General features: G+C 43.1%; 2 protein-coding genes across 2 annotated transcripts; both read right to left on the bottom strand.

The window, feature by feature from the left end:
• Window positions 1–1,144: 1,144 nt before the first annotated feature.
• LOC108875583 (Na(+)/H(+) exchange regulatory cofactor NHE-RF2) lies at window positions 1,145–9,243 on the bottom strand. The gene is given in 7 exon segments (XM_018664594.2): window positions 1,145–2,171; window positions 2,301–2,521; window positions 2,606–2,759; window positions 3,379–3,570; window positions 7,702–7,782; window positions 7,784–8,020; window positions 8,329–9,243. Coding segments are annotated over 7 exon segments (1,260 nt in total). The 5' UTR covers window positions 8,536–9,243; the 3' UTR covers window positions 1,145–2,003.
• Window positions 9,244–10,729: 1,486 nt separating this feature from the next.
• nthl1 (nth-like DNA glycosylase 1) lies at window positions 10,730–14,623 on the bottom strand. The gene is given in 7 exon segments (XM_018664650.2): window positions 10,730–11,238; window positions 11,703–11,716; window positions 11,718–11,809; window positions 12,636–12,795; window positions 12,930–13,100; window positions 13,185–13,456; window positions 14,341–14,623. Coding segments are annotated over 7 exon segments (1,275 nt in total). The 5' UTR covers window positions 14,606–14,623; the 3' UTR covers window positions 10,730–10,937.
• Window positions 14,624–14,872: the final 249 nt, after the last annotated feature.

The raw sequence follows: 14,872 nt of genomic DNA, 5'->3' as shown, positions 1-14,872 counted from the left end.
TGCTGTACCCAGATCATCTTCACAGGACCTCTGGACTAACTGATTAGCTCAGTGTGTGTTTGATAACATGTCAGTCTGGAGTGGAGGAGGTCACTTCATGGGTTGTGAGTGACAAGAGTGTGAAGAGTTACCAGGATCTGTGTGTGTGTGTGTGTGTGAAAGAGGCAGTGACAGACTGCCCAGACTCCACAGTGCTGCAGTCTGTATTCTGTGATTGCTTTTCAATGTGCAAATCTCTAATGAAGAGATCTAAAGAACCAAACCAACCTGCTAAATTCTTACCTTCACACACATAATGCTAATACTGTGAGGCTACATACGCAATGCAAATGAGCTGCAAGTCTGACAGAAATCTGACTCATCTCAATGTAATTACTGGCCTCTGTTACAGTGCAGATCACCTTATCATACCTACCTTGATATTACTTGTTTACCCTGAAGCTTTGGGTGGAGCTGGAGCAGAGTGTACAGGAAAATCCCTGAGTTGAGTCCTCCTCATTTCTGTGACTCTGTATCCATATCACTATAATTCTCACCTTAGGTGAGATCTTACATTTTTTTTTTTTTATGGCAGGTCACTAACAAACAGATGTACTCAGCATGTTGACAAGAATCAAGTAGCACCAAGTCTTAGTGAAACCATGTTCTTTTCTTTCTTTGGTAAGATGCATGACAGAATCTAAAAAATAATCTGTTGGTAGTGTCTTAAGCTCACAACAGTATTTGTGTAATTACTCTCACTGCCAGAGGGGGGAAACAAAGCTTCCCCACTACAGGCTGTAGTGATACAATATCACCTGAGCAGATACAATATAGATGTAAGGCTGGGTCATGCCGCCAACTGTGTGTTTCTTGCTTTGTCAGTGTAGAATTCACAGAAGTCTGCATGTTTCAGTCATCCAGGTCATTGTTATCCAAGAAAAGCTGAATCAAAGAGGATGACACTTGGATGCTTTAAAGGCGCGTTACGTCCAATAAGGAAATAGAAAAGTTTTGATTGGAATTATGCCGTGTGTCAGACAGCCCTGTAGATTCATGAGAACACATCCTGATGCACGGCCCAGTGATATGCCAAAACATAATTGAGCACTGGACCATCATAGAAATGCTCAGCCACATCATAACTGACATTCTGTTCTGGCAATTTACACATATTCTGAAAGTTTATTTCACATTTCAACCATCAAGCACATTTGAGAGAAAAAATCCTCAAAAAGCTACAAGAAGTGATCAGAGGAAGGTGCACAGTTCTTTCTATCTAGTCAACAATTTGCCTTTTAAATATTTTCAGAGATCACTGACCTTTATGAGAAGCACTGAGGTGATCAAACAAACATCATAACTTAGCCTCTCCCGTATCATCTGTATTTACAGTTCAAGGTGTATGCTACATTACAAAACATTAATATTGAGACAACTACTGCAGGTTGATGAGCTCATGGTAAACTGAAAAGACATGAAACTCTTACTTTAAAAAAAAAAAAAAAAACTACAGAAGTTACAGCAGGAAAAGCATATCTACAGCATATATGGCCAAATGCTGATAATAATCACTGATCCTCAAGCAAGAGTGCATAGAGGCTGTGGACTCCTAATCACTACTCATGGCTCAGAAATGACTATGCTTTAATAAGGAGAAACACTGTATATTGACCATTTCAACTGACAAGTCTCTCAGCTGATGGTCTGCCAGTCATTAATGCCGTTGCTCTGCACAGTCTGTTGTGAAGGTTACAGATCCACACATGTTCTTGTCCTTACAGATACTGTAAAGTGAGTGTCTAGAGAATACTATTTGATCTATTGCAATATGTTATTACACAGAACAGAATTTAAGATCACTATAAAGTTACTACCAGACTCTCATCACTCTTTCCTTTGCCTCTGCAAGATGGAGGTATTGTACTTTTGATTACAGTATCAACAGTGAGGAATCATAATATCATTCCTCACTCTATGCCATTCTTGTGCTCCTTCTGTTTTGTTCTCCATGCATTCTTGGGTCAGAAGTTGCTAAAGATCTCTTGTTTCTTGCTCCAGTCCATGGGGGGCGCTCTCTTCTTTCTGCGGCCGGCGAGGGCCTTCTGTTTAGCCTCAGCAGCTGTAGGACTCAGACGCAGGCCACTGTCCATGAAAGGGTCTGAAACACGCCTGTCGTCCTCATCAGGAACCTACAATGCACACAGTCAACAGCTTCATATTTCATGACTGTTTTGTTGGCTTCCTACATCATTTCTATCTCAAACACACACACACACACACACACACACACACACACACACCTGCACCTCCTTGCTCACCTGGATGCTCATGTCTGAGCTGCTGATTTCTGACTGGGTGGTGGAACTTCTAGAAGACTGGGACGCTGAGCTCCCATTAGCGCGAGGTTTTGGAGACATCTTTGTGATCGGGGAGTCTGTCAGCGTGACATTTATGATCGGTGGATCTGTGGTGGGGAGTTCAGTGGTAGGAGAAGGGGTGGGTGGGGCACTTTCTGTGGCTGATTCGTCCACATAGACCTCTGCGAGAAAACAGAAAACACAACATTAAGCAAAAGAGTAAAAAGGGTTGTGTGTATCTGTCTTTATGTGTGTGTACTGTGTACCTTTGACATGGCTGGTGGTGGGTGTGATCCCCAGTCTGTGGAAGAGCTCGTCCGTCGCCTGGTCGACCATGAGGAGGTGGACCTCCCCCCCTCCTTCTCTTATGAGGGCCACCACCTCTGAGTGCCTCAGGCCCTCTATGTTCACTCCATTCACCTGAGTCAGAGAAAAAGGTGACATAAGAGTGGAGTAAAGTGAAGATGAAGGAAGGAAAGGATGCAGAGAAAATAAATGAGAGCCCTAATGAGACAGACAGGAGACAGGGCAAAGATTAGAGATTAGCCATAACACAACATGATGAGCAGGAGGTACAGTATTTTGTCTAAAAGATGAAAAACAGATAGAATCTGTGTGAGTAGAAGGGAAGTGATTTGCATGAATTCCATTCCCGTCTCCACACAACATTAACTGTACAGCTCATACAGATGGAAATGGAAACAAAATCTTGCTCATATCTTCAAGCCTGTGACACACATGTGGGCATGCATATGTTTTCTCTGTTTTCTCATAAAAAAAGACACAGAAACACCATCCACTCCTCTACACCTCCATTCAAGATTATCCCATGTCGTCTTTCCTTGTTTTTCCTCTTTAAACAAGACCTCTCTCTCCCGCCCACTCTAAGCTTGAGTCCAGCTAATCTGCTCTGATCCAATCACACCTCAAATCAGTGCACAGACCTGATTAATACGGGGAGTGGTGCTGCTGTTTTTCCCACCAATTCCCTAAAATGTTTACATGTAACGACTAAACTGTCGGCCAGATCCTCCACTACCTCCACTAGTCTGTCTCCGGGCCGGATGTCTGCGCTCTCAGCAGCTGAGCCGGGGTCCACAGAACGTACAAACTGTCCACGCTTCGTTTTATCGCTGTGCAGGTTGAAGCCATAGCCGTGCTCCCCTTTCACCAGGTGACATAGTCGGGGTAGGAGGTCAACTGTTGGCTCTGGTGAGGGCTCCACCTGCAGCTATGATAGGAGATAAGACAGAAACAAAAGATGAGAAAACAACAACAACAAAACACGAGAGAATGTGGTATTCAGATGCTCTAGATATAAATCAATCTAAAACAAAATTCCTGAGATTTGTCCATTGTAATGTATGTTTAATTCTGCATGCATTTGCCATGTTGTAAAAAATAAACTGACATAGGAAAGATATTCTTCTACAGGTGCACCTATTAAACTGGTTACTCAGTGTTTATTGGTGTGGCTGTACTATGAGTTAATCAGGAGAAAGTGGCTGCTGGGATGAGCCAGTGGTCTCAGAGCTAAGCAGAGAGGGCTAAGTGGATCAGGCTGAGAGACATTAAGACTGAGCCTAATGATCAATGACAAGAGTTGACACATTACATGACTCACCCGCCTGACTGAACCTATGCTCCGACTACTAGGTACATGCTGGCTGTGTGTGTGTGTTCTGTGCCTGGGCCATGCATTAAGTCCATGGGGGTAGTCAAGGATAGTGACTGCCTAGTCCCACTGCTCTGACTGTGCCTTCATGGATAAGTTGACCTGAGGGCTTTCTGACAGATCTCTCTGTTCTTTCTGCTCCATCAAGAAAGACTCCATGTGCAAACACACACACAAGACACACAGATGAGGCGAGAGCACCCATGGGGTTGTCTCTGTCCATCAGCCACAGTGCAAGCTGTAGTAATGGACCAAAACACCTTGGTGACAGATCACCATGGTGACAGGTCAGGTTGCTGTGGTGATGGGTCACCATGTCTCCTACTGGTTTAAAACATCTCTGTTTATATTGCTGGCCTGTTTACTATATTTACCATGTCGACCCAAATTAATTGACACAGACACACATATCCATGTACACATATCTTTGAGGGGCCCCACTAGTGGCATCATACTTTCCTTACCCCCTCACCCTAACCTCCACCATCTCAACTGAATGTCTAACTTAGAACTCCAAACCTAAGTGATAACCCTCAAATAGCCATTTAAATTTGTGGGGTCCAGTATTTTGGTCTCACACACACACACACACACACACACACACACACACACACACACACACACACACACACACAGGCTGCAAACCATGCTGACCTGGAAATATCTGAGCTGATCTATTTGTGGACCTAAGTGTTTTTTCCCCCCTTAGATACAGTTTTTCCATGTTGCAGTCCATGTTCCATGTTGCTTGATTGACAAAAAATGATAGACTACTCTTCTGGTGACCGATTAATCAAGCAAAAATACCTACATTTACTGTTTCCATTTTTCAATATTTTATAGACCAATCAATGAATTGATTAATTGAGACAGTTGTTAATCAATGAGCCAACACTTTAAATGCTATTACAAAAACCTGCTCTCTGTCTTAATCTCTTTTGTAGAATGGTCCCTAGAATTCATAGATAACTGAAATAAACACTACAAATTTAACAGGATATATAAAAATCCTTCCTATAAACATTTGAAGAAATCAACTGTATACATGGAAGTTAGTGGAAGGGTTTTGATGTGTGTAAGTTAAGTGTGTATGACTGTATCAGACTGCTGCGTGGCTGTGAGAGCAGCCAACATTGTTGTTACGTAAGTGTCTGCTGCCAAAATAACATCATGCAACAATGAAACTGTGTCTGTATTTACATGTACAATGATGTGAATGTCAGTCACAAGATGCAAGGCGCACAAATGAAGAGATGAGAAAGAGACTATATGTGTGTATATGAGTGTGTGCAACTTGTCTGATATGCAAGTGCATGAAAAGTACAAGGCTGCAATGGTGGCAGCCTGGGATTAATATGGCATAATGGCTCCCTAATCAGAGCTGCTGAATTAGAGGCCTAAAATAATCACTCACATGCTCCTCACTGAAAAGGTCTAGAAAGTGATGCCATCATTTGATGTGTGATCAGTACATTGTAATAGGTTTAGCGGGTGACAAAAAGTCTAAAATTAATGGCAGAGGCAAGGGAACTGCAGTAAATCCAGGGTACCTTAAGGTGCTCTTAGATGAAAAACATATCACCAAACAGACTTGTTCTTTAGACAATTTTACTGTTGGCAGAGCAAGGAGAAAAGGCATATTAAGGCCTTCATTTTGTCAGATAGATTAATAGCTAAGAGCATAATTCATGCCCTCATAGAGACTTTGTAACAATAGAAATAATTTTTAGAAGAGGAAGAAAAAAAAAACATCTGCCCTTCTGGGTGGTGTATTCTATGGACCCATGTTACTCCATGCAGAGGAGGTGAACAATATTAACATCTGCACAATATAATGAAATTAATCAGAACAGCCTTGTAATAAAAAATACATCTGTAAAACATTCAAAGTTAAGTTTTGGTCAAGGAGGTCAGCTTATAGTTGGGGCCACAGTTGGTGATGATGTAATAGATAGTGCTGAGTCATACAGGTGCTGCTGATGTTGCATATGACGTTGTTTTATCTGAACCTTTTACCAAAACTGAGAAAGAGATCCTTGATGGCCAGCCAAGGGGTAGCCTGTATTTACCCTGCCTATGGGCTAAACAGATGGCAGTTTGACGTGAGCTGCTGGTCCTAAGGATCCTGGTCCACTTTGTTTGGAGCCCAAACACTGAGCTCAATCTCTGAAAGCCAGTTCCCGCTTATTTCTGCAGCCAGACGTCACAGTGATGTCTGGCGAGCATACCAAGGTTTCTAACTACAGCTGATCCCTTTATTTTAAGGTGTCAGAGGTGTGTTATGTCCCACAGCAGGAGAGAGAGAGATTATGTGCCCCAAGCCCAAAATAAACTAGATTACAATACCCATGCAAAGTGTTTGATTGTGCAACATTGCTATCTTCAAATCTGATCCCTCCTTGTCTGTGTTCTTTCCTCCCTGCAGACACTCAAAGTCTGTTTTGTCAAAAGTCACTCAAACTAAAGTCGAACAGACAAGATGAGTGATAAAATCTGAACTCATGTAGGACAATCAGATGCAGTCTGTTGTCAGCTACAAAGCCCTCAGAGCACTGCCTCGACAGAGCCAACTATCAAAATAAGAGTCTGAGATTCTAACTTGTCAGATTAAAGACCAGACTGTTTTTGTAACTCTTTATCTCTTTATGGCTCTGTATACAAAACAGAGGGAACATAGTTTTAAGGCAAACATAACTCTCAGTGAAGTGAACATGTGGTTTACACTTCCACCTGGTGCATACACTCTCTCTCACACTATCTTTCCAAAGTGATCTTTCAGTTTGACTAAACAATGCTTATAGTGTTTTTGCAGGAAACACAGTCAGCTGAGCAGGGTTTTGTGTTTTGTCTCTGCTGTCTGTGGTCAGGTGGGAACAGCTCTACAGCTGATTGTGTGAGGTGTTGAATCTCAGTATGCACAAAGAGACAACTCTCTTGAATACAATATGTACTTTAAATATTCACACCTCTTAGAAACTACAGTGGCTTGTAAATGGATGAAACAGTGGGTTCAGATTATAGCGGAGTAGATGTTTGAGTGACAGGAAAGCCTAACAACAGGACAATTAAATCCACTGTCACACTGTGGTGGTGAAGAGTTGAGAAATCCTTTTAAACCTGCTGTGATTATGCTATTTTAGTCACTGTTTTATTCAATCATTCGCAATTTAATTTGTTTATTCTCTGCAGAATCCCTCTTCAACATGTATGCACTACAATGGACTTTACAGCTTAACTTTTGACCAGAGGAAAAGGGATTGTGTGATGTTTTGTGTCCATGCTGTGTAGGTATTAACTCTGTCCAGCTGAGTAAAACAGTGAATAATAAATAAAGCCACAAAATAGAGATTTGTTCTTGCCACCCCAGGTAAGTGCCTTGTTGTTTTCTCACTTCTCCTCTTCAGTGCACTTGAAGTCTGTGTTGGAATACCAGGAGCCTGTTTCTGTCCTGAGTTTTTTGGTGCCACCTGTTGAGAGAAGTCACCAGACTCTTTCTAAAAGCACTCCTGTGAATCCAGCCAACAGGCCGGCCAAGCACAGATCCAGATTAGTGCTCGACAGACATCAGGTTAAAGAGTGTACGCTCAGTGTCACACACAGCCTGAACACAGTAACACACTGGTTCACTGCTGGCAGCTTCAGTGACCAACTGACCATTACAACCCCAGAATTGATCTCAACCCTTACCTCTGCATCAGTTGCTGTGCTTGAAGTCACTGAGGACCTCTTGACCTTGTCTTGTGCGGCAGTGTGAGCAGGCGAGTCTGCTGGCAGGAGGGTGAAATGAGTGCATGTGGTTGGGTTTGGGCGACAGGGGCGAGTTCTCTCTGGGTATGGGAGAGGAGGACGGGGTGGGAAAGGGCGAGGGGCGCAGGGAGAGGGTCCCCATCTCGATGGCCAGCTCCTCTGTGCAGGCCAGGCCACAGCTGCGGAGGAAGTCATCCGTGTCTCTGTCCACCACCAGCAGCCTGGTGCGGTGTGACACCTCTCTGATACGATTCACCACCTGCAGAGAGGAGGATTAAGATAAATTAAAAAATGATCAGTGTGGTGTTATTTGGTGCCTGTTGTTCATCCTGAACCAACCTGCACATAGCAAGACAAAGACACCCAGTGATTCCCATTACACAAAGCTCACACTGACCCATTTTAGTAGCCCCCCCCCCCCGTCCTCAGGCAAAGGAAAAAGTGGTCTAACAGGTATAGAACTCATTGTTTGCGCCTCAGAGAGTTGATGTTCCTCTCCTGACTTCTCTCCACCACACAGGCACACACCTCTGATTTTTCAAATGTATTTATTGAGCCATCACTCACTTGATGGTGCGTTTCGTTCTCCACATTCTCCCCGTTCACCTCCACTACCCGGTCTCCTGGTTTCAGCCCAGCCAGGTCAGCAGAGGAGCCGGGCTCCACTTTACGGATGAACTGTCCGCCTTTATTCCGTTCACCGTGCAGGTGAAACCCATAGCCGCGCTCTCCTTTGGTCAAGAAACAGAGCCTGGGTCTCAGCTCACTCTCCATCCCAGCGCGTCAATAGGAGGAAAACAGGTCAAAGTGTCTCAGGGGAATAGACAGGTGCGAGGTCCAAGAGCTGTGGAAAGTGTGTGGCTCTTAATCCAACGTACGGCTGCGCGCTCCAGTGACCAAAACATCATCATCATTTAGCATGATGAGAGTCCATTAATAATTCACAATTGTTCAGAGAGCACAGACCAAAAACCAGGCTAAAACTAATGAGTGTTTAATCCATCATGCAAATGGCCAAGGGCGCAAGTATGGCCGCACAAAGTCGGCGCGCAGTGTGCGTAAAATAGTGGCCAAAAAACCACGGACGGGGGCTAAGTCCCGTCCATCGGAGGAATAATCCAAGAGATCAGAGATTAGAAAGCTGCTCCTCGCACGCAACACTTAATTCTCCTCGTCAGCTGGGCTTGTGTCCTCCTGTCCGACCCGGTGAGAGAGTGAGGAGGCGTCAACAACAGATGCCATAACGCCCCCCACCCACCCACCCAGCGCACACCTGACGACTCGCCTCAGCCGCGCTGTGCTGGCAGAGAATTGTTACCTGCAAGAGTAGCTACAAAGAAATATAATTTGTTTGGTGATGAAATAAGTTGACAGAGGGCAGCCAAGGTGCGCCTGAAATCAACAAGTACCCAACAATGAAATACCAAGGTCATTCGCTCCTGTTACAGCCCCTTTGGAGAGACAGAAGCTTCCCCCAGGAGGTGGAGGTGAAACCAGACTGACTGTGACCTGAGAACGGAAAGCTTCCTTATCCGCCCTCTATCCCTATCTCCACTGGAGATCAATGATGGGACTGTTGCGTAAAAGGGGATTTAATGTTTCATGAAATATAAGCTTTCCGTGTCCTTGTGGTGTGGTAGCACAGGTGTACACTCATTTATCTATTTTAAAAGGAGTAGCTCATGTAATTCAGGGCAACTGGGCGTGTGTTCTTGATATTCAGATCAGGAAAGATGAGACATGCATGAGGCAAATATTTGTGAAGACGGCAGTTTGGCTGCTCTACAGTTGGATTTATGTGACAGTAATCCTCAACACTCCTGATGTACCCTTGAGGCCTGCATTAGATCCATATAGATGGGTAGCTGCTTAAAGGCCAATAGTACCTGGCAGCTCATTGCAAATGTGTGTAACTTTGTCAGTGTGAATGCTCAGTCAGCATTATGACAGATTAAAAACCAAGCAGCTGAAATATTAAAATAGCTAAATTAAAACGTCTAATGTCTTTACAGAGGCTTGAGTCCATCGTCGGAATTCTTTGTACAAGACATTTTGTGGTAGCTAATAGGTGAAACTAATAACATTAACAATGGCTCTGTTCCATTTAAGTGTCCCAGTAAGCCATGGCTGTCAGCCAACATGCACAATACCAGGTGCCCTGGAGCAGGCGCACCTAATAGGATGCATTCCTTATTGTTATTAATTACTTCTGTGCTTTTCTGCTATAACATGTCTGTCACTCTATGGAGAAGTATTATGTCAAACAAGTATCAGCTCTGCATAATCATGCCATTGTTCAAGAAAAACTTCAGAACTATTACATAACAAAGTATTCACAATTCAAAAGATAGGTTCCCAATTTTCAAGGCTGTCTTAAAACAACAGTCAGCTTTAAAAACAATCAATAATCAATTTTAATATTTACTTGAAATAAACTTTGTAAAATGCGCTGAATGAGGACTATGCGTTTTGTCCCCCATCACTTACATTGGAAGTGCATTAGAAAGGGGTGTTTTAATGGCTAGTAAGAACAGGTTGAATGACTACAGCAAGCAAAACCTGTTCTAGTGTTCATATGGGCACCTGGATGTTGTTTTAAGACAGGCATGAAAAACTGTGAATGTATCCTTTAAGCAGTGCTGCTGAGTAGTACCATGTAATGCTGACACACTTAATGTATCACATCTTGCCCAGTTTAGGGCAGCCAAATAACTAAATTGATAAATACGACCAGTTTTCATGAGAAAGAAATTATGGAGAGTAACTACTGTCTTTTAGTGTATTTCTATGTTGTGTATTTTGTTTAAGTTTAATTTTAAGTACATTTCCAGGTACAGTATTTATAGAGGACTCAGATATTGAAATACTAATATGTGCATACAACACTAACAGAAGTGGTTTTAATGTAGATGCACTGAAATAACATTGTTTTTAAGTTTTTGTTTGTTATATTTCTCTAAATATGCAACAGGCAAACTCACCTTTACATCCAGTTTAAGTACATACATTTTTTATTTGGTAGAAAAGTATTAACAGTACAAAAATATTTAATTTCATATCAAATGTAAATTAACAATATTCACAGTGTTTAGTGTATATGCATGTTTTCGGTGTATATGTGTCTTTGTGTCCAACATCTGGTCACAGATCAGAGAAAACCTTAAGTGATGACTGACTCAGTGGTTAACCTTGGCTTTTGGCCTCCTTCTCTGCATGGCAGGGGAAACAGGAGTGGGCAGTGACTCCCTCTTTGTCCTCTGATCTCTAACAGCAGATTCCTTTTCACGTTCAGTTTTAAATGAAGGCGTTGGGCTTGGAGAGCGTGGGGATCCAGCTTTAGGTCTCTTTGTAGGAGAGCTCTTGTGTGCAGACGGACAGCTGTGCTGGTTCAGACACACTGAGCACAGAGGGTTAACGGGCAGACAAACCTGCTGTCCAAAACCCACCAGCAGCCAGTTAATCTCACTCCACAGCTCCCTGCAAAAGAGTGTGAGAGGAACATCTCAAGGCGACTTTAAACCTGCGTTAATTTATTTTTTTTAACAATTCAGAGGCAGGACAACCAAATCCAGGTGCTAAATGCTTCACAATACTCATTTTATCAGTCGCTTTGGTAGTGTAATAATACTTTATCTCAACTTTTTTGTTTTAGTTGCTTGCGACATCAGAAAACAGAGACAATGAGAGTAGTATAGTGTTTTGGTTAGATGCTACTTTTCATATGACATTACTGGGAGGTACAGACATTTCTGACTGTCTTGTCACCTGTCTGTGAACACATCATCATACTGTGACAAGTTCCTGTCAGTCACCAAAGTCAGCGATGTGCCATATGTTTCTGGGTCAATCTTGATGATTCAGATCTTTTCAATCAATCAATTTGTTGGTCCCTGCTAATCAGGTTGCACAGGTCAGTAGTGAATTATTAGTCATGCTGTTACCTGGGCAACCACTCCTTCCAGGGCCTTGCGTGTTTCCTCTGGGTTCTTAGTTGGCTTCCTGAGCCAGCCCAGCCTATTAGAGATCCGATGCACATGTGTGTCCACACCTACAAAAAAGATCAGTACCATCAATTAAAGCAGGCAGCACACATTTAATCTTACTTTTTTTTTACACTGCACCTTTATCAACCTCAAATTCCTTGAAGAAACATTACCAACCATACTTATACTGATTGTAGATTAATAATTCAAATCACTTTTTGAACCAAACCACCAAACGTTACTTCAACAAGTTAATTCACTGTAAGAATTTTCTGTTTTTCTTTGTTCTATGTTTATGTTTCTGTTGGGTTTGGGCCTCCTGGTCACACAAACCAAGCTATTTGAAGACATTACCTTGGGCTTTAGGAAACCTGTGAAAGGCATTTGTTTCTGTTTTCTGACATTTTATAGACAAAACAATCAATTAGTTGACAAACTAATCACCTGTTTCCTCAGTTGCTAATCTAGTAGTAGTAGTAGTGTAGGCAAGAGTTCTCCAGCAAAACGTAATAAGAGGACTTCTGATTTCTGTTTTTTCTAAATTGTTACTAAAAATAAACATGCAAACAAGTAAAGCAAATCTTACCTTCCTACATTAATATGAAAATGCTGTATTAATCCTGTAATATTTGCCAGTGTCCATAACACTGTGGTACAATAGCAGAGAGTGAAGCATTCTGACATGACCTCCTCTGAAAATATATTTTTTCCTGCCAGGAAAGTTTCTCCACATATATATAAGCAACAAGACTCATCTGCCAAAGAAAACTTGATAATTACTGACTGACTTGCAGCCTGAAGTTCAGTCTCCATCTATGTGAATTCTCTCTGCCTTGTTAGACATCACTAGACATTTATTTTATTCCAGTGTTTTGAGCAGCGTGTCCCTACCTATTCCTGACACCTGGTCCCAGGCGATGTCCATAGCTAGGTGAGCCATCTTGGGTCCAACTCCTGGGAGGCGGACCAGTCCCTCCACGCTGTTTGGGATGTCCCCTCCAAACTCGCTCTGCAGCATGGCTGATGTCAGCTTCAGATACTTCACTTTATTCTAGAAAAGGAGAGAATTCATTCAGGTGCAGAGCATGGATGAATGAATGAATGAAAGAGGGTGTGAAGGTGGAACTGATTTCATGTAGTGTAGTGACGTAACACATAAAAGGACAGAGAGTTATTCTGTGTCACCCTCCAGAAGCCGACAGGGTAGATGAGTTTTCCTAGTGTTTCATCGTCAGTGCTGAGCACATTTTCCACAGTGCAGCCGTGTGCTCGGAGCTTCTGCATAGCTGCTGCCGTCACCTGGTCTTTGGTCTGACTGGACAGCATGAGTGACACCAGCACCTGGAACCGTCTCACCTGCGCAGACAGCGGAAATAGCAGGGGGATTAATCTGACCTATTTACTTACGCAGACTTATGGAAAAATCTAAACCACACCTACATGTGCAGGGGCTTCTGTGTCATAGCATTTCTCTGCCCCCATGTTATCTACAGGTGCATCTCGGCCACTCCTCATCTCACGAATGAATCCTAACTGTTTCTTCCAGTCAGGGGGTTCCCAGTGTTCTGTCTTAACCTGTGAAACACTGTCATCCTGGTCATATTCCACCTTCAGCTGTCTCCTCCTGCGGCTGTGTGAAGACAGCGGGACAGTGTCTGTTTCTGTTTTTGGCTGCACAGTGGGCTGTTGGAGGAGGAGTTCATGGCACACTCCTGAATGAGCACAGAGAAGAGAGAGTGAGAAATGCCTTACCCAGCATAGGGATACAGTACGTCTGCATTAATAACTAAATTCAACACACGATCAAACAAAGCATGTGCACACCTCATTGACCATCTCATCCAAAACCGTGGGCATTACTATTCTGCTGTAAGAACCTCCAGTTGTCTGGCAAAGCTTCCTACTACATCCTGGAACCTGGGAGCAGGGATTTACTCCCATTCGGCATTAGTGGCACTGATGTTAGGCGACACGGCCTGGCTCACATTTTGGAATTCCAATTCATTTCAAAGGTGTTGGATGGGGTTGAGGTCAGGGCTCTGTGCAGGCCAGTCAAGTTCTCTCATACCCAAGTGGGAAAAGCATTTTATTGTGTATGTCACTTTGTGCACAGTGCAAGTAGGACAGGATCTTTCCACAAAATCTTGCCACAAACCCAAAGACACTTTGGTCTAAGTGGTTCCCAACCTGTTTAGCTTGATGCCCCTTAAATCAAAGCACTGTCTGCTGGTGCATCTCATGTTACTTTAGATTTGTCTTGCAACCCCAAAACCCCGGGGTGGGAACCACTGGTCTAAATATCATTGTATGATGCATGTCCCCTGGAGGGTTGTTGGTAGGTGAGATATAGTCTGCAGCAGCCTTGGAGGCAGCTTGCCTTGCTCAGTTATACTTGTACATTGGTGGCAGTGATGCCAGTCCCTGTTAAGATGTATCAGTGCTGTGTACAGTGAGCAAATCAAAAACAATACTGACAACTTTCCTAGTCTCTGCGCAGGCGTAACAGTCAGCTAGTAACTAGTTGAATGTGTGATGGTCCGTTCGTTTCTACACAGTGTTTTTACCAGTGTCTGTACGCAGCTGTGTGCAACATTACCCGTTGATAAGGGGGCCGAGGAGGGTCTCAGCTCAGAGATCCTCGCCTCCTCCACCTCCACCTTCACTGCCACAGAGGAAACTGGATCCACATTCCTCCGTCTCTTGGTGAGTTTGGAGCCCAGAGATGCCGCAGGTTTGCAGCCAGCAGATTGATTTCCACTCCGAGTGACAAGAGTCCTGCTCTGCATGAAGTAAGGAGAAGTCATTGTGAAACACTGCGCTACATAACAGACCCTCGTGCAGCTGCAGCGGACGAGAAGCATTTAGATGAAGCTGAAGTTGGTTTCTCATTCGTAGTTTTCTGGTCACGAGGGGGCAGAAAAGTTGAACTTCATTTTATTATTAACGAATGAATTCAATAGTTATATTAGAGATAATTACAATTATTTTAAGCCCAACTGATCAAAAATAATGCTGCAGCTATTAGTAGCAAAAAATACCATATAAATTAATATGTTGATATATAAAAAACTGAATTATAACTATCAGATGTTATGATATGTATCTGAGAACTTATAGAATAGTTGATA

Source organism: Lates calcarifer, linkage group LG5 (genome assembly GCF_001640805.2).
Source record: "Lates calcarifer isolate ASB-BC8 linkage group LG5, TLL_Latcal_v3, whole genome shotgun sequence".
Lineage (NCBI taxonomy): Eukaryota > Metazoa > Chordata > Actinopteri > Centropomidae > Lates > Lates calcarifer.
Note: the sequence above shows the minus strand (reverse complement) of the source record. Positions and strands in the feature narration are given on the sequence as shown.